General features: G+C 39.2%; 1 protein-coding gene across 2 annotated transcripts in view; it reads left to right on the top strand.

Annotated features, from left to right (window-relative positions):
* The window catches only part of vwf (von Willebrand factor), a 104,335-nt gene that overhangs the window by 11,407 nt on the left and 65,702 nt on the right, over positions 1-27,226 (top strand). For both annotated transcript variants that reach the window (XM_059654662.1, XM_059654663.1), the window contains exons 10-19: positions 1,243-1,289; positions 2,515-2,651; positions 2,741-2,879; positions 6,117-6,217; positions 6,298-6,493; positions 15,700-15,915; positions 17,293-17,533; positions 20,477-20,571; positions 22,384-22,544; positions 22,625-22,728. In XM_059654662.1, the coding sequence (XP_059510645.1) occupies positions 1,243-1,289; positions 2,515-2,651; positions 2,741-2,879; positions 6,117-6,217; positions 6,298-6,493; positions 15,700-15,915; positions 17,293-17,533; positions 20,477-20,571; positions 22,384-22,544; positions 22,625-22,728 (1,437 nt within the window). The remainder of the gene's footprint in view (positions 1-1,242; positions 1,290-2,514; positions 2,652-2,740; positions 2,880-6,116; positions 6,218-6,297; positions 6,494-15,699; positions 15,916-17,292; positions 17,534-20,476; positions 20,572-22,383; positions 22,545-22,624; positions 22,729-27,226) is intronic.

Raw genomic sequence — 27,226 nt, 5'->3', positions numbered from 1 at the left:
CTTGCTTAGCACATGCCCTGTGCAACGTACCCTGTATACCTCTAAGTCTTTTTTTGATCTGTACATCCTTTGCTTACTATGATCTGCCTGCACTGCACATAAACAGTGGGGTGATGTGGTGGCTCAGTGGTTAGCACTGCCGCCTCACAGCACTAAGGGTCTGGGTTCAATTCCAGCCTCGGGTCACTGTCTGTGTGGAGTTTGAACATTCACCCCGGGTCTGTGTGAGTGTCCTCTGGGTGCTCCAGTTTCCTCCCACAGTCCAAAGGTGCGCATGTTAGATGAATTGGCCGTGCCAAATTGCTCATAGTGTCTAGGAAGGAAAATTCAGGGATGGGGTAGGGGGTTGTTCTGGGTGGGATGCTCCCCAGAGAATGGGTGTGGACCTGATAGACCAAATGGCCTGTTTCCATACCATAGGGATTCAGTAAAACAAAGCTTTTTACTGTATTTCAGTATATGAGACAATGAATCAAACCAGGCATTAAACTGGCCTGTGAAAAGATAGCTTATTTCAGAGTGGCACACTAGGACAATAGAATTAAATTTGATGGTCTCAAGAATTGAAAAAAAAATCAAAGTTTTTCCATTCCAGATGGAAAGTAAGGGTGGTAGGAAATTTGCAAAATAAAGAAATATCTGTACTTAGTTTTGTTTTAAATGGCATTCTGACAATTCTAAAAAGAAAACAACAGCTACAACTTGATTATGGTATCTTAATAAGTAACAACTGATATTCACATCTCTTTGGGTAAAATGACAAGAATACTTCTGACAGGCATATTTCGCTAACAGACACCTCCTTTCCTTTAGTCTTTTGTAAGAGCTGTGATGTTGGATGCAAAAAAAAGGCTCAATTTTTATGTGAACAAAACCAATGTTTTCCCAGCTACCATCAGTTCTGAGGAAGGGTCACCGGACCTGAAACGTTAACTCTGTTTTTCTTCACAGATGCTGCCAGAGCTGCTGAGCTTTTTCAGCAACATCTGTTTTTGTTCGTGATTCACAGCATCTGCAGTTCTTTTGGTTTTAATTCATTTTTTATGTATGTTGTTTCATAGGAATAGAAATGAAATGGGTGCAGCAACATGTAATCCATCTAGAGATTGTAGAGAATTGCCATACCAGAGCCAGATCATTCAATTCAACTTATATGGAAATCCAAATTTAGTACAGCTGTCTTCGCCTTTTTACTCCTGTAGCAAACTTGTATTTTTCTATATTCATACTTTTATTTTACAGCATTTGCAGCCATGGAAAATGGGAGTGTACCAATGAGGAGTGTCCAGGTATGTACTCTATAAAATTGAAACCGTAACCTGTGGTCCTCCAACTCCACACACTATTGGCTCTGACTCCAGTATCTGCAGACCTTGTTATCTCCAAAATAACAATAGATCTGTTTACAAGCGTTTAGAATTTCTTTTGAAGATACGCAGTAACCAAGTACCTCATTGATAATTTGATGTTTGAACAAAGTTGGTTAATCTGTTTGGATGACTTTCTCCTGCCGCTTACCCATCCTGCATCTTATCTACCTGCTGATATCTCCAGTGTAGATAAGCAGCAATACACATGCTGTCCTGAACTAAACAAGAAGTCTGTTTTCTAATCAACCGGTTCAGAAACTTTATTATAAACCTCTGGAACAGGTGGAAATTGAGCCTGGGCCTTCTGGCTCAAAAGTAGAGGTACTACCATTGCACCACAAAAGCCAAAAGCTGATTCCATGGTTAGACGGTTCTAAATCCATCTGACTGATTTCTTCACAATGGTGATGCAAAAATAGATTGTCAAAAAATACATACTTTGCATGAATATACTAATATCTGTGAATTGACAAAAACAAGAAACCAATCGTAATCTGGAACATTTAGCTGAAGAGATAAGCTTAACCAAGAAATATCTTAATCACAGCCCAGATCACTGCAGCCATCATCAGTGCAGCAAAGTTGTGGGACTTGGTATTTTGCTACAGTGACTTCACTTCAAAATGACTCTAACGGGCTTTTGGCTTTTCCTGAGATTGTGATAACACTACATAAATGCAAATCTGCCTTTGTTTTCACTTTCTCTCTCATTCACACACTCTACTGCTATTCACATTGTTTTCTGGGATCTTTTACACAAATAAAACACAGGTTTAATATCTCATCTGAAAGAACAATCTTCTGGTAATGCAACATTGCATTAGCATGTCTATTGTGTAGTCTGAAATCACAGCCTTACTGTGAAGTCACAATCTCTGCCCCAGTGCAAGGGCACTATCATATGAGTGAAAATGGTTGATAGATAAAAATGTCTGAGAAGAGAGAAATCAAGAAGCCATTGTCAAGTATCCAGTTTTGGTTTATAGTAAATGCAGTAACTGAGAGCTGTAAAGAAAGAACTTCACCATTTTCAAGTCAGTGCTATTGAGGTAAATTAAGTAAAACATGCTGGATTTCTAATGAAACACAACAAGCTGGTACCAGGCCAACATTGGACAACATCTTAACTTTTTTTTCCATTTAGGGGAATGTTTTGTCATTGGGCAGTCCCACTTTAAGAGTTTCGATGATAAGTATTTCACCTTCATTGGAATGTGCCAGTACTTACTAGCAAAGGACTGTGAAGAAAACACATTTGCAGCTTTCATTGAGAAAGTACAGGTACACAATATGAACAATTGTACTCTATTGAATATGAAACAATGTCTGTGGCTGGCAGCAATGTTCAATACTTTAAACTCTTTCCCCAGTGTGCAGACGACCCAGATGCTGTTTGTATAAGATCAGTGACACTGAAATTCCAAGAGCTGGGCAACATGACAATTAAACTTAAACATGGCGGTAGAGTTTCAGTGAACGGCATGGACATACAGCCACCACTAATTCAAGGTGCAGATTTATTTATTATCTATAGTAACAGTGCATTAAGCTATTATAGGCTCTGAAGGAAGGAACATTTTCAGTTATTCTTATAGTTTCATTAATTGGTTAAAAAAGTAAAGTAGATAATGCCGCAAATTGGTAGAGATGCGATGCCCTTGTGGTGTAATCACTAGACTGTTAAGTTAAAGGCCAAGATAATGTTCCAGGGACCTATGTTTGAATCCCACCAATCAGGTGGTGGGATTTGAATTCAATAGAAATCTGGAATTAAGAGCCTAACAATCAAAGTGTCAGAGAAAGCTCACCTGGTTCACTAATGTCCTTCAGGGAAACTGTTTTCCTTACCTGGTCTGGCCTACATGTAACTCCAGACCCACAGAAATGCAGTTGACTCTCAACTGCCCTTTGACAATTAGGGATGCCTATATCCTGTGAATGAATAAAGAATGGATCTGTGTCAAGGACTTTCCACGTATGAATAAAGGGCGACTTAGTGATGGCATACCAGCCTTCAGTCTCCTTTTGATATTCAACAGAGCACTTCCATTTTTCCTAACACATTGTAAAACTAAAACAAAAATTTGTTTCACTTAATGAAAGGCCCTTTTCCCTGGCAGGAAGTTGCAACTGTTTCTCTTTGTAGACCTGGAGGTTAAAAGTGCAGTTAGGTCCCACTGATACCATTGAAGTCTCATTTATATATTGGCTGGATTCTGACTTACCTGCTCAGAAAAGCTGGTGCAACTTGTAACTTGCAGAAAGGCAGTGGGTTGAGGGGTCGGAAATTGGTAGAGTCACTTCAAATTTGTTCCTTTTAATTGAGGAATGTTAGAATCAGCTCCATTTTGTGATTTCTGGGTTAGGAAATTTGCATTGAGGAAGCGTTACTGATACTGCCTTGAGGACCCTGTAAATGTTTCCTCTTGAACAGTTTCTTTTAGAGATTAACATATGAGATTGCTAATGGATGTAACAAGTAATAGAAACTGTCAAGTCATTGTGACATCTGAATGCCAAGCTGTAACTAGTTAATTAACTGTACTGGTGCTGGTTGCCAATTGCTGAATGATAGCGGTTACGAAGAAATTCTATTTATATACTTGACACACATTCTGGACTCTGCATTAGACCCAGGCTGTTGCTGCAGTCACTATGGCCTCAGTGATTTTCCAAGATGGCACTGATTAGCAACTAGACAGAAGTATTCCAATCTGTTTGCCACCCTCCTGCTTTTATATTGCTTTTTATATGGCACCATGTCCAATGATTGGAGTGGGTTTCAGATAGTGGGCAGCTGCAGAATGGTTACATTGGTACATTAATTATCATGGTGACAGAAATATTTCATTCTCCACCTGATATTAAACCTTCCAAAGAAGCAGTGGGACCATTCAAGAAAAATGTTTTATGCTTTGAAGTTATCTAAGCTCGCACACAGGCTACCTTTTGCACTTGTCATATGCTCTTTGTCTGGCTAATGTACAAATGAGTACTTCCCAATGATCTCATGTACACAGTTGAATTCTGGACTCTTCTGGGCTTCTCAGATCATCTTCCATATTATCTGTAGAAGAGAAATTCATTACTTAATATAATGTTCCTATATTAACCCTATTTCAAAAGCAACTGACAAGCAGGACTCTGATCTGTATCTCATGGCCATTCTAAGTGAGACCTCCTCTTCAATATGTCACTGCTACCCATTTCCCACCCATGCTCAATGCTTAAACCTTGTACTTTGCCATCAACACCACAAATCACTGAGTATGTGCATTCATTCCCACTTCAACATCAGAGTTGGTGCCCAGATTCTTTCAATTCGCTCAGTGTCTTATTGAATTTTCTTTGCCCTGTGAAGGTAGTTAATGGCATAATATATATAGACAAGCAGATTTGTTTCTTTAACGGTTGCACTCAATTGGTAGAGTACATTTTCATACATTCACAGTGTATTGAAAATATTGACAAAACTATGCATATTTAAACTACACGTATTTAAATTCACAAAATGACACCAAACAGAGGAAAGCCATACAGTCCATTTGAACCTGTGCTGGCTCTCAGGAAGGTATAACCATTTAGTCACCAAGCCATTCTTTCCATTTAGCCCTGAAAATTTATTGCTTCAAGTATTTCTTCAAATCCCTTTGGAAAATTATTATAGAATGTGTGGCCACCAATCTTTTGGCTAATTCAACGATTTTGTATCGACACCTTTTTTTTAGGTCCCCTCATGGTACATTTGATTAATTTCCCCAATTTCCTTAAATCTGTTGCAAGAAAATCTAACTTGCCCCTATATAGCTTGCTCTACTTGATTCAGTTGTAATAGTCTTAATGTTTGCAAAATTCACTCTGCAGCAGGTAAACAGCCTGAAAGCAAAATATTTCAAATTGGCAATGACAAAATATAAATAGTATACAGAAAAAAAAATATACAACTGTTCCACTGTAAGGTCAAATCAGTGCAATTTTGGTACCCTCAATTTACAAACTGCATGCTTTTTAAAATGTACAGTGCCCCTCAGTCTTAGACAGTGACCTCCCCTTATTATGTCTCCGGTCTGTTCCCGGGTTTAATACATTTCTTAGCATGCCATCCTGGAAATTTGATTGTGCCGGTTTGGTATAAGATTCTTCCAACTCATTTGTCTCAAAAACAAATTACTTTATTCTTAAATATTTCTGAAAAAAAAATCACAATACTTAACTCACAGAATTTGTAGAAAAAAACTTGTCCCAAAACAGCAAGTTCCACTTAATATGATTGTGATAGCTGCCACTACTTGACTGTCCATTTTCAGAAACTTGTCTATGAACATCTTCAAGTCACTTCATTGCAGTACCCTTTTTGAAGTGTTACCTACCACACATACAGTACACATGATTTCTTATAATTGCTCTTTCAATTTTTCCTGGGATACGTTTTCTCCTGGAAAACAGGAGATGGAGTAAATTATACACCCTTTGTAGATCCTGCCTGATTTTCATTCCAGTGTGTTGAAAGTCTTCAATGTGTGATTATTTCAATGTTTTTGTAAACTTCCTCCTTCAAACAAATTAACCCCAGTTAATTCAAGTTCAGGAACAAACAGCTGAATAACTATGTGTAATTTGTGTTAATGTAAATCTCACTTAAAGAATGTGAGGAAGAATGATTGTTTTTCACAACAGTACTTTGTTTAAAATTGCATTGTTGCTTGATTATTTACATCTATTCTGTTTGGCACACATTTCTTGTAGGTCCCCTTCGTATTCAGCACACTGTTCTCTCATCAGTTCGGGTGATTTATGATGATGATTTTCAGTTTGATTGGGATGGATATGGAAAGGTTTATCTGAAGGTATTCCCTGAAATTTGCAGATGTGTTTTTGAATCTGCGTTTCTCAGACACTTAGTTAACTTTGAATCTTCTTTCTTCAGCTGAGTGCCATATACACGGGGACAACTTGTGGTCTGTGTGGAAATTTCAATGGAAATCAAGGTGATGACTTCCTCACACCATCTGGGCTTGTTGAGACAGAGATGGTCAATTTTGGAAATTCCTGGAAGGTGAATGGTGGCTGTGCTGACCTGGAACAGATATATGCTGACCCATGCAATTTAAATCCAAAGAGAGGTAACTGAGTTTCAATGTATCTTGGAAATGTCTTCAACACACCTTGTCGCATCCAACATCATTATTTAGGTATCCTCTGTACCGTTTAGGCTTTGTGCAGAATGACAAACTTTAAAGTCTGCCTGCTTGCTTAGAGTTCTGGATCTATCATCAGATTAGACCTTTAGCCTGGTATGGAAAACATATTATTCAGTACATACCACGCCAAGAAGAATGTCAACAAGCCTTCATTTTGGCACAAAACTATAATAACATAAGTTGAAGCATGCCCAAACATTTTTGCAGTGTTTCTAACGTTGTTAACTCTTGGCATCCATTCAGATGTTTTTAGAGATGAGAAGAATAAAAGGTGTTTGTATTGAAACCTAAAGATCCTAAGGGGAAATCTGAAGGGTGGGTGCTGAGAGTTGTTACACTTTTTGGGAGACACTGGAATTATGGTTTATAGTTTTAAATTAAAAGGTATCCCACTTTATATTGAGATGAAGAGAATTTTTTTTTAACTCAGTGGTGGTCTTTGATCTGTCAAATTCTCTTCCCAAGAGAGCAGTGGAGGTAGGCTATTGAGTATTCTTATGGCTGAGTTGTATAGGTTCTTTATTGGCAAAAAGAGTTAAAGGGAATGGAGGCAAAGAGAAAAGTGGAATGAAGGCCACAATTAGATCAGCCATGATGTTATCAAATGGCAGAGCAGACTTTAAGAGGCCATATGGCCTACTCTTGCTTCTAATTTTTTTGTTTGCATGTTACTTCACATCCTGTGGAGGTATTTTCACGCAAGGCAGAATTGTTCAAAGAATAACGAAGGAAACTCAATATAAGGTAAGATGCCCAAGAGTATATGCTCTAACATGTTATTGCATTAAATTATCCTTTTCCTCTGAGAATTAAAACAGTCAGAAAAGTACATTTTAAAGGAAGCATTCTGTTACGTAGTACAGCCCTTGATATGCTGCCAGATGGAAGCATGCCGCCATCTCTGATCTATGATGACATATATAAACACAGGCACAGGGCTTACTGAAACAAATGCTGTGTAGAAGCAATGACTGTGCTGTCACCATAACTAAGGGAAGGAAGGAGGAGTTACAAATTCTATGTCTATAACATAATACATTTTCTCTAAACATATTATTTAGAGGTTAAGTATCCAAACATTTTATTGAACAAAAACAAGTTTCTTTCTAAAATCATTGTGCAGTTTGTCCACATAGGTCGCAGTAATGCTTTCATTGCACTTCCCCAACAAGACAGTGATGTAATGTTTGACCCATTTAGACAGAACGCTAGAATGCCAGCAACCATCAAACTGTAGCCTCTGGTGTTAGAGATAGCTGCATGCCTTGGCCACCCAAGCAAGGCATTGACTCACACTGTTTATTTTATTTCCAGTATTATTGAAATGCAGCAGAATGGGACTTGCATTAAAATTTCACAGACAACTTCAGAATGAGTGTGTTTCAACATGGGTAAATGGAGCTCATAGAAGGGACTACTCCATAGCCATAACACCCGGTCTACTGGACAGAGAGCAGAGTCAAAAGGATGGTAAAAAAGAATCAGTAAACAGGGACTTGATTTGAATGACCAAGAATCAAACTTTGAACATCACATTTTGGGAAGCACAGCATCTTTTTAAAATATGCCTTTCTTGAACTACTTTTCTTGCTGTGGTCAGTCCTGAAACTAAGGGCAAGCAATGTCACATGCACCTAAGTCTCCACTCGGTCAAAATGTACGAGGCACCTTGAAGTTATTGCCTTTCCAATTCCTTATCTCAACACCATCAGCAACCACTAATACGCACACGCACACGCACACACACCTTAGCCTCAATAGTGTGCTTAAGTGCTGCAACGTAGTTGAATTTGGTCACCTGGCACACAAAATTATCACACACTAGATTACTCACTATTACCTAGCTGCACTGTGTTACCCTTGTTACCATTCTGGGACACAGCACCATGGTGCTCATATCCAACAGCACTCACACAAACCCGTAACTGGAAATTTCTTTCCATTTCTGAGTGATGTAACTAAACAGCAGATTTACACTAAATATCAGTGAATTGCATAAATTAAGCATCCTATATTTGAGGTCATAATTTTAAGTTATATATTTTCTCCATTTATAGTCCCATCTCTTTAATATAACTCCCCATGTTCACTGGAAAAATTATTCCGCTAAGTAAACACTACCTGCACTTGTCGGTAGGAGAGGCATGTGCCTCTCGTTCTGGTAACATGCCTGTTGTTACATTATCTGGAAAACTGACGGCTACAGTGTCAAAGTCTCTAACCTTTTGAGCCAAAAGAGAGTGAAGAATTTTCTTCTCATCCAAAAGATATTGGGGAGAAGTTAGTAAGACCAATCAGAATTGATTAGGCATTCAAAGGTTGGTCTGTTCATCTCCTACCTCCTAGGCTTCACCAACTGAGTGCAGATCGGCAAGTTCTTCCTGTTAGTGTACTCCATGAGAATTTTTATCTTCTTTTTCTGATGGTCATTTGGAGCACGGAGGATACTTGCCATGTTGCCGGAGCCTCCTTGTGGCATCTATTTATCATGGGAAGTCTGCTATACCGCATTACCTCACAGTTCTGGCAGATCAAGAGACTCTCTGCTCTCATTGCCAGACAGTGGTGTATTGGAAGCCTTTACAGATCGATAAAAAAAACTGAAGAATGAAAGTCACATCTACTGGAAAGTCACTCAAAGTTTCACTCTCCTACTGTGTGCACCAATAGCCTGATTCACCCAAGCAATATTCTTCCACATGTCTAGCTGGTAGTGAAGGGATGACCCTTTAGAACTGAGATGAGGAGGAATTTCTTCAATCAAACAGTAGTGAATCTGTGGAACTCATTGCCACAGATAGCTGAGGAGAGCAAGTCATTGAATGTATTTAAGACAGATGTAGATAGCTCCTTGAGTGGGAAGGGGATTAGGGATTTTGGGGAGAAGGCAGCTGAATGCGGTTGAGAAACATATCAACCATGATCGAATGACAAAGCAGATTCAATGAGCCAAATTGCCTAATTATGCTCCAGTGTCTTATTTCCAGCATGTACAGCTATTTCATCAGGGTATAAATCTGCACTTCAGGCAAGCAAGTCCTTACCAATGGAGATGGAAGACAAAGAACAAGAAACAACCCAGTCCAGGACATTTCCCAGTACTGCAACTCTCCATTCTGCAGATTGTTCATTAATCCTTGCAATTTCTGCATTTCAATGAAAAACAAAGCTTTCAAGTGTGATTCTTAAATAACCAAAATCAGGTTCCTTCCTCATGAGATCTTGGTAAAACTGTTCTAATTCTCTGCAACACAAGCATCTGTAAATTATCAACAACACCACCTTCAAACAGATAACCCTAACCATTCACTCCAGATTAAACATGGGATCCAACATAATTACACCATTTCTCACTAACTGAGTTCCTTTCATAGATATCTAAAATGTGGAAACTGGCCATTCAGCCAACAAGCCCACACTAACTGCCTGAAGAGCATTCCTCCCAGACTCACCTCCTTACTCTATCCTTATAACCCTGCATTTCCCATAGCTAATTCACTTAGCCTGCTCATCCCTGGATGCTTCGGGCAATTTAGCATGGCCAATCCAACTAACTGCAAATCTTTGGGCTGCGGGCGCTCCTGGAGAAAGCCTAAACAGACACAGGTAGAATCAGCAAACTCTACACAGACAGTCACCCAAGGCTGGGATTGAACCTAGGTCCCTGGAACTGTGAGGCAGCAGTGTTAAACACTGAGCCACTGTGCTACCCTTTCTTTTCCCCCACTTTGCATACCAGAGCTGTTCACAAAGTGATTAAATAAGGATAAAATGGAAAGAGTTGGCAATGCACAGCTGCTCAGTCAGTGCCTGTGGAAACAACAATTAGCTGATGGTCTGATGCTTGTTTCTTCCACAAATGCTCACTGATATGCTTTGTACTTCCAGACTTCTCTGTTGTTTTTCAGATTTGGGTTCCATATCTAATCCAGGACATGCTGGTGTTGGAAGGTGACCAGAGGAGGCTTACAAGAATGATCCTGGGGATGAAGGGCTTGTATTATAGGGAACATTTGAGAACTCTGGGTCTGTACTCAATGGAGTTTAAAGGGATGAGGGTGGTCTTACTGAAACTTACCGAATACTGAGATACCTGGATAGAGCGGACATGGAGAAGATGTTTTCACTATTAGAAGAGACTAAGAACCAAAGGCACAGCCTCAGAGTGAAGGGACAACCCTTTAGAACTGAGATGAGGAGAAATTTCTTCAGCCAGAGGGTAGTGAACCCATTGTCACAGTAGAGGATATGTCCTTCAGTATATTTAAGACAAACTTAGATAGATTCTTGATTAGTAAGGGGCTTGGGATTATGGTGAGAAGTCAGGAGAATAGAATTGAGAAACATATCAGCCATGATTGAATGCCAGACCAGGCTTAAATCGCCAAACAGCCTAATTCTGCTCTTATGCCTTATTTCCAGTATTTACAGCTGCTTCATTAGTTAGGATTAACAATTACCACCGTTTACCATCGACCCCATTGGTTAAAAATGATCTTTCATAACTATACGTAGTGCTGTGATACATCAAAGGTACAGTAATGTAGCGGCTGCAACACTGGACAAGTAATCAACAGACCTGGACAATTCAAACTACCTTGAGATAATGGGAACTGCAAATGCTGGAGAATCCAAGATAATAAAGTGTGAAGCTGGATGAACACAGCAAGCCAAGCAGCATCTCAGGAGCACAAAAGCTGACGTTTCGGCCTTAGACCCTTCATCACAGAGCTATTAGATGAAGCTCTCTGATGAAGGGTCTAGGCCTGAAACATCAGCTTTTGTGCTCCTGAGATGCTGCTTGGCCTGCTGTGCTCATCTAGCTTCACACTTTATTATCTCAAACTACCTTGATTTTGCTAACAGTGGCATTCTATGTTTGGGTACTACTGGTGACTGACTTGACAACTCAATTGGTGAAGAAAAACTATGTTTCTTACCTAATTTTGCCTATATTTGACAACAGTTCTACAGCATTGTGTTGGAGTCAAACTAGCGTTTGGTGGACTGCCACTGAGTCACATCAAACATCTACAAAGAATTGGAGGACTCAAACCAGATAAGCTACTTTTCAGCAATCTGAGCTTTGAATCAGGACAAGATGAATCCCAATTGAATCCCCAGAAAATCGTTCCCATTAGCACACGGAACTGGATATAGAGTTGGGAGAAACGTTTCACAGAATACACAATAATTTTGGAGACAAAATCAGAAATAAGCTTTTAATTAAAGCTTTGCACCCTCAATTTCACTGAGTGATTTTACCATTAATTAACTTGGCTTAATTGAAGTTGACCCAAGTTGATAGTTCTCAAATGTTATGGACACAATCAGTCTTTTTTTACGGTCTGGCATCAAGATATGTTTTCCTGTGTGAAGTTAGTTAACCTCATGTCTCAAATTAGTTTTTCAGCGGCAAGTCATTTATGAATTTAAAACAAAAATGTTAATTTATTAACAGCCACTTATAGATTTTAAGTGTGATGCTTCTCACACAATATCATGTGCAAAAAAGATTAGGCACAAGAAAAAAAAAGCATGGTTGTGATCTTATATGATTTCAGCATTTTTTTGTAGCTGACCTATGTCTTTCTAGGATGAATTTATATTTTAACTGGGGTGGAAACATTGTAAATCAAAGGAATCTCAGTAACTTGTGATGCTTCTTGTAGTTGCCAGAAGATAGCTCTTAGGTGAACTTGAAGGTGGTGATTGAGGGAGCCTCTTACCTTTGAGGTAAGGTTGGTTTTCTTTGGCAGTGTAGTTGGCTGGCAGCAAATCCATGGTCTGGTTGGATGGTGTTTCAGGTCATATTGCTCAGCAGGTTCTCTGAACAGAATAGCTTTTGCTTTTATTTTCAAAAGGTAGGTCACAAAGTGAAAACCAAAATATCTGCAGATGCTGGAAATCAGAAATTGCTGGAAAAAGTCAACAGGTCTGACAGCATTTGTGGAGAGAAAGCAGAGTTAACACTCCTGGAGAAGGGTCACTTGACTGGAAGCCTCAATTCTGCTTTCTCTCCACAGATGCTGCCAGACCTGCTTAGATTTTCCAGCAATTTCTGTCTACGTTTTAGGTCAAAACGGGCTCCCTTAGCCATGCAGCATATGATGTGTCCAAAAGTCCTTTATCTAAAAAAAAACTGGTTGTAGTTTGCGACCATGCATACTCTGTTATAGTTGTTCCCATTTCAAGAGTGTTTGAGAATAGCCAGGGTTTTTAATGGATGGACCTTCTTCAATTTAAATTAAACTTCCAATTGCCTTTCAGAAAAGCATTTTGACATCTCAATGGCCCAGGGTGAAACAGAGAAGAAGGTTGCTCATATAGAAAGTTGACACTTTAACAAAGGGACTTGTGAATTGCTTAAATGGCTGTGATATTCATATTTTAAATGAATTTTGATATCGTTTAAAATAATAGTTATTTGTTAAAAAATTAAAAATATTATATCTTCATGACTGTACTGAGTATGAAGTAGGTCTTAAATATCCTCTCTCACCAAATAGTTTAGTGTCTCATTTTGTTCTCTACAGAGAAATGGAAACTAGAATCCTCATTTTTTCTGAGGTACAGGGACTTGAAAGCACAAGGTATGGCACTTTGGCCTTGGGGCATCTTACATGCAAGAAAGTTTAAACATCAAGTTTCTTTGTACCAGTATCCCTGAGCTAAGCATTTGCCAAAACCTATTTCTCTTTATATTCTCTCAGCCTTTTAATGATTTGCTGGAGCAAGCTGATAGTCAGAAATTGACTTTCTGAATTCATGGTGCAATTTTTAATTAAGCTTTTCCTCGATCCCATTGCCAAATTCCATTCCTGTGCTTGTAAAATCTCTCAAGCATTAACCGTGGGTTATCACCTACAATTGCCTTCACTCTGGCTGCAGCGTGTGGCTTGCTGATTCTGTATGTATGTGCATATTTTAGGGCTGTCTTTATTTTTGGAAATATGTCTGATACTGACAGTGTGCTGATGCTAAATATTGGAAGTCCTACAAAAGACTCTAAGAATGATGCAGGAATTTCAGTGGAGAACACAGTTTTAGTCACAATCTGCTCAATGTGAGTCACACTAACAGAAGTTGGATAGCAGGTCTAAAGTATTCACAACTGCTGCTGCCTGATTGAATCATAATTAATGAAGAGGTGAGGGATTTTAATGACTCAGTTCGTTGGACAGCCATCATATCGGTTTGTTGTAGTACCGGAATGAGTTGAGCTTTTGAAAAAAATTGCATAAGTTTCTCTGTCATGCTATCTTGTTATTACATTGCCACTGTCAAAGGAAAACAGCTGAAAACACCAAATAAATGCAGGACCACACAAAGATAGCACAGACTGGAAAATTGTCACAACCTCACAGCACCATATTTAACTGTGCATTTCCTTATCAAAGGATTATTATGAATCAGCAGTGTGAAGGAATGTTCTATTAATATTTAATACATTGCTATTTCCTTGCATTCAAATTCCATTCTATGTACTACATAGAATATCCAAACACTGTGATGAATGCAATTAAATTAACTATCCATGATCCAATTGAATGATGACATACAATCCAGCCATAAAATGGCCTGTTCACATTCTACTGTTCCTATATACACTGTGATGCATATCAATTAGAACCTACACTGCTGTTGCAGGCACAGTATTGAATGCAGGTCCAGATAGATTGAGAACAATGTTATCTTATTGGTGGTCATAGAACCTTCTGAATTGAAATCTACAAAATGGTAATCTTACCTGTTCGAGAATGAATGGATTACCTGTTTTCCCAATTTGCTGTCCATGTGGTGACAGCAAGTTTATCTATCATCATTTTAGTAAAACTACTATAGGAAACCTGCATCTTTTAGTTCACATGTTAGAACCAGCATTGCTAAACTTCAATTTTCTTTGTGCCTCAGCCACTAAAACTACCCTGGAGGATCTATACTTATCTTTACAAAGGCTTTTGACCACTTCATGTTGGCTAAAGCATTTGTTCTAATTATTACTCAAAATGGAAGGGAGGTCAGGTGATAGGGTGCCGCCTTATTTCTGAGTTTTATATTCACATCTGACCCAGAATGATGAGATGGTAAACATTCCTTATGAAATGAATTTCTGCAATCTTAACCTCGTTTTCATTGGACTTGATCTAACACTAATGAACCATACTGTTAAGAGCTGCAAGAATTTCTGGTGAAAATGGATGAAAGGAAATTCACACTAGGGCATTAACTTAAGCTAAGATACCAATATGGAACATAGTAAAGGGGATACCAATATGGAACATAGTAAAAGGAGCCTTTTTATGTAATTGACTGTACCATACGTATCTGACTGGGGTATACCTACTCCTGAGTGACCAATTAGAGAAATGAAAGATATAAATTCCGCATCATTTTTTAAGCAGATAAGTTATGGAGATTTCATGTCAGGATAAATAAATATACTGTTCCTTTACTGTTAGTGTTTCCTGTAATCCAGGCCATTTTCTTGATATTCAATTATAAGTAACCACAATTATATTTCCTGCTTATGGGACATTGAAGGAAGGCTTTGAGCAAGCAGCTCATCAATCAAGGCAATGCTCGTAAGCAAATCTAACAACATCCGAATAAACTTTGGCTTCCTGCAGTCTCAGTGGATTATTTCGTATTGCATAATAACTGAGGGACATCCTCAGTCTTTAACCCTTGAATCCTCCCACAATATTTTAACAGGGCAAGTATACAAGGGAGTAATGTTACAGTATGCGACATCAGTTAATGCATGAAGTCCAGTTCTTAAAACATGGGCAGAAACACACTTCATGTAAAGTAGGCAAAGACAGTTATCTAATCTTTATGCACTTTGGTGAAGTTGGGAGGAATAATTTGTATGGTTTAGATCTCTCTCTCCTTTCATTTGACCATGTATAATGATGATTTTTAAAAATCTACCACTTCAGATAGGAAACTGATGACTTTACGCATCGTTTAATAAAGGTGCGATATTTGGACAGTTGTCCAACCAGTCCCCCACATGGTCCCACTGGGAGTTACTTTAAAATTGACCCCAGTCTTGTTTTGGAATTGCTGCTTTAGAAACAAATCTTACTGGGAGTTGTCATCGCAGTATAATATTTGTGTTTCAGTGACGTATGCTGAAGAGGTTTGCTCTGTCCTGTTGCTAACCGAGTTTGAGCCATGTCACCATGAAGTAAATCCTATGCCATTCCTCAAGATCTGTCAGTATGATGTGTGCGCCTGCTCCAATGGCAACGAATGCCTGTGCTCCGCTGTTTCCAGTTATGCTGAAATGTGTGCCAAGAAAGGGGTGCTTATTAACTGGAGAACCCCAGAGTTCTGTGGTAAGTAGTTTCTGTTCAATCTTTTGCCTTTTAGTTTATAAGTAAAGAGTCAACTGTTAACTCACTATTCAGTGCAATTAGAATCACAGAATCGCTACTGTGTTGAAGCAGACCATTCAGCCTATTGAGTCCATGCTGCCTATCCAAAAAGTGTCCCACCCAGACCCCCTGACCCCCACCCCACCTTAGCTCTGTAACCCTGAATTTCCCATGGCTAATCCACCTAGCCTGCACACCACTGGATGTTATGAGCAGTTTAGCATGTCCAAACCACATAACCTGCATGTCTGCAGACTGTGGGAGGAAATCCTGGCAGACATGTGAAGAATGTACAAATTCCACACAGACAGTCACTAGAGAGTGGAATTGAACCCAGGTCCCTGTGAGGCAGCAGTGCTAATCTTGAGTTACTGTCTCACCTACTGTTGTTCCTACAAGTCCATAAAGGTGTCAACTGTAAAAGTCAATCATCAGAAACCTCACATCACTTAATCTTGTACAAATAACATTGAGACATTGACAAGGGAGATCATAGAAGGAGTTTACAATCACCAAAAGGCTGTCATTGAAGCAGAAAGTACTTCAAATTATGCACTGTTTCTAATTTACCCCTTTTAAAACTTGGAAAGCTACATTGTCAGAGGTACTGTTCCCAAAGACAAGGTGCCTTGTCTGTTCAGCGGAACTTACACCCTGTAGGGAGGATTCTCCAGGTATCATGGTGAAAATTTTTCTCCTAACCAGCACATTGCAAACAAGAATTAAAAAAAGCAGGGAAGGCAGTACTCAGCAAGTGTGGCAGCATCTCTTTGTTTCATCACATACAAGGCCTGTTTTTCTCTCTCCACAGAAAGTACAAGATCTAGAGTCATTGATCTGTATAGCACGGAAACAGACCCTTTGGTCCAACTTGTCCATGCTGACCGGGTATCCTAAATTAATCTGGTCCCATTGGCCAGCATTTGGCCCATAAAACATTTAAACCCTTCCTATTCATGTAACCAAGCTGATGCATTTTAAATATTATAATTGTACCAGTCTCCACCACTTTCTCTGGCAGCTCATTTCCATACTGGCACCATTCTCAGCGTGAGAATGTTGCCTCTTAGGTCCTAATGAAAGCCTATGAGTATTCTCAGCATTTTCTGCTTTTATTTCAAATCTCCAGCAACTTCAGTACTTTACTTTTGTATGAGCCCTAAAGGTAAATTGGTGGACTTTTCAACACTTAGCTAATTGTGTTCAATGATATTTTGGTTGCTGCATTTGCCGATGTGACAGCATCCATTGTTCAATAATTTGTGAACACATTTTGTGATAGTATTCTATACTAATATCCTTGCTTTCTATTTCTTTATGAAAACTTTATTATGACAGAAATGACTTGTCCTGATGGTCAGATATATAAACAGTGTGGCACGCCATGTAACCAGACCTGCAGATCACTCTCCAATCCAGACTTGGATTGCACTGAATTCTGCCTTGAAGGATGCTACTGCCCACCTGATCAGTATGCCAATGAAGATGGCAATTGCGTGCCGAAATCTGAATGCTTCTGCTACTTCAATGACGAAATCTACAAACCTCACGAAGACATTACATTTGACTACACCATCTGGTAATTTAAATGGAATGAATGCCTGTTGGGCTATTTTAAAAAATTCATAGTGTTAGCACTATTTCCTGGAATTTCAAACATAATTCTTCCACCCCTGTGCCTGACAAAGCTTTGAGACGTGTGCAACTTATATTGCAAATATACTTTTGGGTGGATACATTGCTGGCAGTGATATTAAGGGAGAGTATCAGGTTGGGCACAGAATGGGAATGGGCATCGAAGAGTTTGAACCATGTTTGATGTAACCTTCATTACCAAGTGTGGTACCCTATGAATGGATTTAACATACACCACACTGTACCTTTTATCATCTCTTTTTGTAAATGTGATCCTTTTACAGGGAAAGAAACAGGCTTGCCTGATCCATTTTTTTTTCAGAAATGCATGGCTAGCAATTGAGAGTCTCTAAATATATCTGTTTAGCGCATCGATGAGGTCTGTTGACTTAGGAGCATAGAAAATAAAAGCAGGAGTAGATCATTTGGCCCTTTAAGCCTGCTCCACAATTCAATGTGGCTGATCATCCAACTCAGTGACCTAAATAGTGGTCAACATCAACACTTAAGATATTCAGCCTTTGTAAGTAATGCAGAGAAGGTCAACTAAACTGTTCGCTGGTTTAAAGTACTGAAGAGAGATTGAAGAACCTGGGGTGGTTGTGCTGGAGAACAGAATATTCAAGATCATCATGTCCATGTGCAATATGTAATATTTTGAAGGGAATGGATAAACTGTCCCTTACAACATGTCCAAAATTATTTTAAACCCTAGAATAGAACTTGGGCTGAGACAGAAGAGGCCAGATGTGCAGGTTGATGACTATGAACAAATCAGGTGTTATAATCCTAGCTGATGTTAGTACTGGTTAAGTCAGAATAAAACCTGGCTTGATAGATCTGTTTTTGTTGGAGATGACATAGCGGTCATTCACTCAAACATAGTCACATAAGGCTGAAGAGTTTCTGTAACAATAAAATTGGTGTTCATTACATAAAAAACAAAAGTAAAAAAAATCATTTTGATAGACAATATAGAACAATCTTAAAACACTCAGCAAAGGGAACTTTCAATCTATTTCTCAATCTCAGCATTTTAATGTGATTCAGATCTAAACAAATTATATATTCATATCAAATCTTTAGGTGTGACTTAACTGATTCTTCTCAATTTCTGTCCTGTGAATTTTAGCATAAATACCTTCAAAGCTGACAGCTTAGATTTTCTCAGCTGCTAATAACCTGTAGACTCTAACCAAAAACACTTTTGACCTTAAATCTGTACAAATTAACCCATGCTAGTGAGGTAATTCATTCCCTTAACTTCTCTGAAAAGTCCCTTTTTTTTAGGAGGAGGACAATATTTACAATTCATTCCAATCAGGGCTCCTTGAAATTGCCCTAAAAAAAACACTCTTGGTTTCCAAAGCTAAAAGCAATCCTTTATTATCCTGAATCTAAAACAAGCTAATAACCTTAAATAATTATTCCACTTGCTTTAAACCAAACCAGTAAAAACAATTTTCTATTACCACACCAGGAATTTGCAATCACCTGTTCTCTGGTACATATGGGGTGATGTCAGTCTGGAGGACTGTCTGACTTAGCTTCTTTTAAAAAATAACTTTGCAAAAGTAATCAACATCCACACAACACTACTTTGGAAAGTAAACCCTAGAATTTTTATGTATATGTATACAAATGTAAATCGTATATATTTGTTCACAGGGAGGCAGTGGAACCAAAGGTGTGGAAAATGTAAACAAGAATTGGATAGATATCTAAGGGAGTGGAATGTTGAGAAATATTAATGTTTGATATAGCCTGATGCAGCACAAAGACTTTTCTGGCCCTATGTACATCTACACTGTAAATGTACAGTATATACCTTTACATATATCCAAATGCTCCAACATTGCCTTCTACTATATCTTCACTACGTTGAGGCCCCTAAACTGTCCCAATCATCTGCATTCAGAATATTCTCGCTATTTTAAATCAATCCTGGTGGCACGGTGGCTCAGTGGTTAGCATTGCAGCCTCACAGCACCAGGGACCCAGGTTCAATCCCAGCCTTGGGCAACTGTCTATGTGGAGTTTGCACGTTCTCCCCATGTCTGCGAGGGTTTGCTCCGGTTTCCTCCCACAGTACCAAGATGTGCAGGCTAGGTGGATCAGCCATGCTAAATTGCCCGTAGTGTTCAAGGGTGTGTGGGTTATAGGGGGATGGGTCTGGGTGGGATTCTTCAAGGGGTGGTGTGGACTCATTGGGCCAAAGGACCTGTTTCCATACTGTAGGTAATCTAATCTACACTGGCAACCCCAGTACACTGGTAACTTCCTGAGTAACATTTTCAAGCTTACTCTTCTAATGTGAATCTTCCAATAAAAAGTCAATCCAATTCGATCCAATCTGACATAACCAGAGAATCAGATTACACATGAATGCTACTGCATTTGCTTATGTAAATCAAAAACTTACAGCTGTTCAGTGTTTGGAGTTTATTGTTAAGTGCAAGTAAGATTATTCCATTTGTAGATGGAACCAGTTCAAGTGAATAAGGTAATAAAATGTGAGGCTGGATGAACACAGCAGGCCCAGCAGCCTCTCAGGAGCACAAAAGCTGACATTTTGGGCCTAGCCCCTTCATCAGAGAAGGGGATGGGGTGAGGGTTCTGGAATAAATAGGGAGAGAGGGGGAGGCGGACCGAAGATGGAGAGAAAAGAAGATAGGTGGAGAGGAGAGTATAGGTGGGGAGGTAGGGAGGGGATAAGGATTTGGTTGTGTATTAAACTACAGAAAATTAAATTCATTGTTTAAATTGTGAAGTTCTGCCTCTTTCTAGTATTTTCTTTCAAGGTGGCCAACTGAGTTGAAGGTGCACTCAAGCTGGCTTCTGGTAAGTTTCCAAATTTCAAACAACCTGTTTGTTTTTTGTTTTGCAGTTACTGTGAAAATGGTGTGATGCATTGCAGTGCAAACGGTTTGGCCCATCATTATCCACCAAGTATTTTCTTGGACACAGGAGAAGTTGGCAGAGGTGAGAGTCTGAAACACAAACAGAATATTTGTTGGAGATAATGGGAACTGCAGATGCTGGAGAATCCAAGATAATAAAATGTGAGGCTGGATGAACACAGCAGGCCAAGCAGCATCTCAGGAGCACAAAAGCTGACGTTTCGGGTCTTGACCCTTCGTCAGAGAGGGGGATGGGGTGAGGGTTCTGGAATATTTATTCCAGAACCCTCACCCCATCCCCCTCTCTGACGAAGGGTCTAGGCCCGAAACGTCAGCTTTTGTGCTCCTGAGATGCTGCTTGGCCTGCTGTGTTCATCCAGCCTCACATTTTATTATCTCAGAATATTTATTGGATTGTTGTGGGTAGGTAGATGGGTGGATGGTGCGAGGAAGGTTAAGGTGGTAGTGGATGGGTCCAAAGAGAATCTTTGTTTTGCAACCCAAAAGTCACCTTTCCCAATTGCCATTGACGTTTTAACTCTACAAGGTTTTCAAAGGTTTTCTTTTATCAGTCGGTTGTCTGGCAAGCTTGGAAACCCAATGGTGTGATTAATAGTCTCCAAAATAAACTACTGATAAATGCTTTTAAGGGCCATTTCAGTTGCACAATACAAAGTATGCATGCTCCATCATGTAGACATTGTTCACTGTAAGCCCAAAGAGCTTTGACAGAAGGGTCTAAGCCTGAAACATCAGCTTTTGTGCTCCTAAGATGCTGCTTGGCCTGCTGTTTTCATCCAGCTCCACACTTTGTTCACTAGGATCATCCAAATGTGTGCAGGAACTTTTTTGCTGAGAGTGTGCACAATACATTGATAAGCTTCCAAACAACACTTTGGCTTGCAATGGAATTGGCACCAACAGAATACGTAGGAAAATATGCAGGGTTCTTTGATTGGTTACACCTTCAGATTCCATTTGTGAGCGAGACATTTGCTGGTTTTTGAACATTAGTACCCTCAGATATTGTAGAGCTGCCTATTCAGGTAAGGGAAATAGATGCATAGAAACATAGAGGCCAGGAGCAGTAGTAGGCCATTTGGCCCTTCGAGCCTGCTCCGACTTTCAATATGATCATGGCTGATCCTCTATCTCAGTACCATATTCCAGCTTTCACTCAATGTCACCAACTCATGAGCAGTTATGGTATTGCTCATCACTGAAATCCTCTTCTCTGATCCAAATAAAATCCATCCAAAAGACGAGACAGTAGCGTGTCTTTTGAAAGCAGATGAACACAGATTTCAGTCCTCATTTTTCTCCTGAACATTATGAGTAACACAACTCACTGTAAATGTGTGACTGCATTGCCAATAACCTGCCCACTGGATATGCCTTGAACAATGGTTCTCTCAAATCAGAGCACATAGAATCAATAGCTGGTGCTTTTCTCTGTGCGAGCAGATTATACCAAACTTTGGGTAATGAATATTTGATCCCTGATCATCACTGTCTAGAAACATTAACATTAAATTGTATGGTACGGGTAATATTTGCTGGAGTTGTCAGAAATAACCACACCCTTACAAATGAATTCTTTTGAACTTACTGTCAATTCTAAAATGTTTTCTGTGAACTACTTGATATCTTCACACCAAGGTTGCTGAGCAGAAATACCAAAGTGTTAGTGAACTCATTGTGTCCTCAATCCTAAGTAATATTCCTTCAAAACATATGTTTTGAAATCATCTACGTAATCATCAATTATGGTTTTCAGCCAATAAAGATGCACATACCATAAATTGTGTCCAATTTGCATTTGTAAATCTATTATCTCAGTTTTGAATATCAAATGCAGCCAATTGATACTGAATTCCAAACTCTATTCTTCCAGCTAAACGAGAGACAAGCTGTGACCCACCAATGACTAAATTTTCTTGCCCAGAAGATGACCCTACAGCCCAAGGCACAGAGTGTCTCAAGACATGTCAAAACTACGACTTGGATTGTGTGAGCTCAAAATGCACATCAGGTTGCATGTGTCCTCATGGACAGGTGAGCAGTCTGAACGTGCAACAAAACAGTGACCTGTATTTGCCTCTTACTGTATTGTTTACATATCATCTATGCTTCAGGTACAAGAAGTGAACACATGTATTTCACCAGAAATGTGTCCATGTCTACACAATGGCAAGTCATATGTCCCTGGAGAGACTATCAAGCAGGACTGCAATACCTGGTAATGCTATTCTTTCACTAAAATTAATGTACACATGTTTGAGCTAGAGGGAATTCATTGTAAATTTATGCACATATCTCATGGGCATATTTTTGTTAGAATTAGCACACCTGATTTGAGACTTCACCCATACACAACACATAGGACATTAAATTGTCAGCTGATCACTGCATCATGAACAATTTTGAGCAATGCTCGCATGACTCTCCATTATCTAGTTACATCAGGTAGGAATCTTAAGCAGGCACCTGTCACAATACTACTTCTGCCATCCAGTTTATGCAGCAAGGAGCAAAGTCAGATAGAGCAGGAAGCTCTCAAGTTCGCTTTTACCTTTGTTAAGTTGTTCTTCTGCCTCATACTCAGCAGGAGAATTGAGTTAAAATTGAAGACTTACTCATGGAGCATAAAATCTCTACAGTGTGGAAGCAGGCCATTGACCCTCTGAAGAATATTCCACCCAGACCCACCCCAATATCACATCATTGCAACCCTGTATTTCCCACGAATAACCTACAGACCCCTGGACACTATGGGCAATTTTGCATGGCCAATCCACTTTGCCTGCACATCTTTGGACTGCGGGAGGAAACTGGAGCACCTGGAGGAAACCCACGTAGACATGGGGAGAATGTGCAAACTCCACACAGGCAGTGACCCAAGGATGGAATTGAACCTGGGTCTCTGGTATTATGAGGCAGTGGTGCTAACCACTGAGTCACCATGCTCCCCCAAAGCCTTATAAGACTCTACTTCAGGAGCATACAGTTGAAGATGTGAGGCTTTTAAGTTGAGCTGTGTTTGAAACCAGTGGACAACAAATAGGAAAAAGTGCATCATTAATGATCAGAAACGATGGACAGAACCTTAATGTGTTGCCAGGGGTCAGTTGCAGAGCTGGCAAGAAAATTATGTTGTCTCTTTTTTTGGGAAGGCTCATCTGCCATGCACCAATTAGGCAGTGGAGCAGGTACCAGTAGATATTCCTACAGAATCATGACCACAGGCCTGGAAATCCCTGATAAGAGCTGCCATCCGACCATAGGTTCACAGCTTTTGCATTGGGAGCCTTTGGCTGCTGTTAGAACAGCGCCTGCTGGAGTCCCAGAATTGTGGAAGGCCCAGGGGCAAAGAGAAGTAATATGGGAGTTTGTGGGGTGGGCTTCATGGGGAGTGGGTCTTATTGGACCCTTTTTCCTGAGGTCCAGCCCTTTGATCAGGCAGTGATTGCATTTGATCGAGATGCCCCTTTGTCCCACTCCAGTGTGACAAGTGCCCTGCATGTCTTGAACTTGCTTTCATGCAACGTTGCTACACCCTGACCTACTCTTGGATTGATAACACCAAAGAAGGTGGTCACTTAAGGGCTTCCTTTGGCAGAGGAATGGGAACGTCAGTGATGTGCATTCTCACCTCGACCTTAATCCTGATGGGGACAGGAAGGCAGCAAGAGTTCAGTCAAAACACCACTCCATCTAATTAAATGCCATTCCTATCTCCAAAAACACCACCAGCAACAGAAGAAGACCACATTATATATCATAGAGAGCAAGCACAAAATAACAAAGGAAAAGACATGCCATTATCTTCCCACTAAATCTGTGAAACTGTTTTGTGACATTTCAAAACATTGATATTTTCAGTGTACTGTTTATTGAATTTCAATATTGAAGGAAGCAGACTGTTGTACTGAACTTTATTTGGCATAAATGCCATGTACAGACTGAAGCTGGCTGTTAGGCAGTATCCAATTTTCATAAGATGCTTAGATGGCCTCAAAATAACTAAAAATCAAAGCATAGTTGATGTGCAAACATCTGAACAAAACCATGATGTAAATGTATATTGGCTGAACTTCTAAAATGTTACATCCTTGCAGGGAGCTGTCAGCTTCATCAGTTCCTTTCTCTACGTGTCATCTGTTCAATAAACAAAGGATTCTTTCTGCTTCTCTGCCCAGATACAAATTCCTTTCTTTTGTTTAATTTGCACTGTAAATATTAGTCTCTATGTACATCCTTCTAATTGACTGAGAACAGTTGCTGGCTGCTTTGACCTCACTACCTAGCGGTTAGTTATGGCTATTAAATGACACTGCCCTATATCTAGTGGATTTAAAAATCACTTTCTACTGTTGCCATAGTGTGAATATTTGATAGGTTTGTTTTCAGATCTTGCCTTCGCTATTTTAATACAGACCTTAAATGATGCAACATATGATATTAATCTATGTGTGTTACGTGTGCTGCAATCTTGTAACTGGTGTACTTTTCTGCCACCATCATTTTTTCCTTGCCTGTGGTAATGGCCAGTGAAAACCACTGAGTCCTTAATGAGTAATAGCTCTTATCTGAAACAAGAGATGGTCTATTGTGTGATAGTAATCTGTATAAGTTACATTAATAAGTTAAACATTGTTGCTAAGTCTTTTGGGATACACAGGATAACGGGTCGAGATCCAAAGGCTTTCCCCATGCAAGTCCTTATGTCATGTTCAACATTAAGCACTTCAATGCCATTACCTCATATAACAATATAATTCGATGAACATGCAGGCACAGAGCAATACATACTTGGAATTAAATATGTCATTATCTAAGCCAATTCCAAAGGAAATTCTTTTTAATATAAGATTTTGTAAAATATGAAAATTTGCTCATGATTTCACATTTGTCCTTTTTAGCTGACAGGAAGAAGAAAATTATCTCAAACCAAGTGATTCTCTCCAAAATAGTGAATATGGGGGGATGAGTTGTTAGCTTACTTCTAAAATGTAGTCCTTGAGAGATTTAAAAATGATAAGAAATGACGTATCGGAAAAGTACTTCATTTGAAGTCATGATTCCTTTGCCAGGAAAAGAAAATATCTATGCAGCAGACTTCATAGAACCACTCCTGGGAAATGTACTTCCTGTAATTTATTGTGCTTACAGCTGGGAAATAGCAATGATTATTTGCCAGACTCTTAAACTATGTTCCCTGAGGATGAGATTCCCAGCAAGATGCGCAATATAGAAAATAGTTACAGGGCAATTGCCCTGTAGCTATTTTCTATGAACGGTGAGAATCGTCATGCTAACACACAAATGTGGTGCATATGGTACAGTCTTTCTGCTTTCCCAGACCGAGAGCACACGTTCATATCTTCCCACCATATTTTGATTGTTCAATATGAGCATGAATGTTAGGCTGGCTGGTGGAATATCTGCATGAGGTGGACATTGAGGTCAAGGTCTCAATTAAAACACTTCTGGATATTGGATAGAAAGATCCTGTGCACCAAAGGACTCATTGAAACTTGATCAAAACCCTGTCACCAAAGTAAGAGTTATGTGGTAATGTGAACTCTGCTGTTAACATGCAGGGGACTTTAATTTACTATCATAGAAGAATATGGCAAAGTCTGTTCTGGATTTACTTTCTATATTAAATATAATTGCCACAAATTTGAGTGCCACAATGTTTCCCTCATAACTTGTAACTCTATGACAATTACCACATCTAATCCAGTCATACAACTATAACTAACGATAACTATAAGCAAGTTCCAACTTGTATCTGAAATTCTGGTCACAATGAAATTATGTAGAACTTTCAACATAAAGAAATAAGTCATTATGCCGATCAAGTCCATGCTGGTGTTTATCCATCACAGAAACTAATCCAATGTATTCGTCCTGTTCCTGTGTTCCCTAATCCTTATTTCTATTAGCTGCAATTTATTCTTAAATGTTGATTTTTGGGCCCAATGTTGACCCGCAAAATATACTCACCACCACAAGTTTCAAATTGAACTCATCATATTTAATTTAAACATTAACCCCAATCATGCATTCCTCTGCCTCCTTAATCTATGTGTAAACATCATTCTCCCTTGTTCTGTGCTGAATCTTTTATGCTAACTTCTAAGGTCTGAGTCACTTTTTGTTGAGCCTCTTATCTACTGGATCAAACCCGTGTGCTCTGCTCCATCATTTTATAATTGTAACATTTCAATCAAATTGATTAATAACCTCATCTGCTCTAATTAAAACGGAGGGTTTTTTTCAAGTTTCCCCTTTAGTTTTCCTTGTTTTAGGTCATATTTAATGATTATGTATCATATCCTCTTGTCATTACCATAATAGTGAATTCCACTGTTCCCATGAAGGTTTTATTTACTAATTCTACGTTACATTTAGATTTTCACATTGTATACCTTTTCCCAGGTTTACTAGCCTTTTTGATGGTGTTATCGTTTTGAAATAATGCTTTTAATATCTAGTTAATCTGCACTAAAAGTAAACCTATATACACTTGCACATCACTTCATTCCTCACCATTCTACTTTCATTATTTTTACCAATATTCTCCTCGCTTACCTCTCCCTTTATTGAATTGTATATGCCATTTGAAAACTGGGGCAAGAGGTGCAGGAGCCCTTCCCAATGCTTGGAGAGACAAAGTTGGCTTTTCTGTTCTCCGGGTTCCTGTCACTCTCCAAATATTTGACTTCTGC

The sequence above is a fragment of the Stegostoma tigrinum genome, chromosome 25, assembly GCF_030684315.1.
Source record: "Stegostoma tigrinum isolate sSteTig4 chromosome 25, sSteTig4.hap1, whole genome shotgun sequence".
NCBI lineage: Eukaryota > Metazoa > Chordata > Chondrichthyes > Orectolobiformes > Stegostomatidae > Stegostoma > Stegostoma tigrinum.
This window is presented reverse-complemented; position numbering and strand designations above follow the sequence as displayed.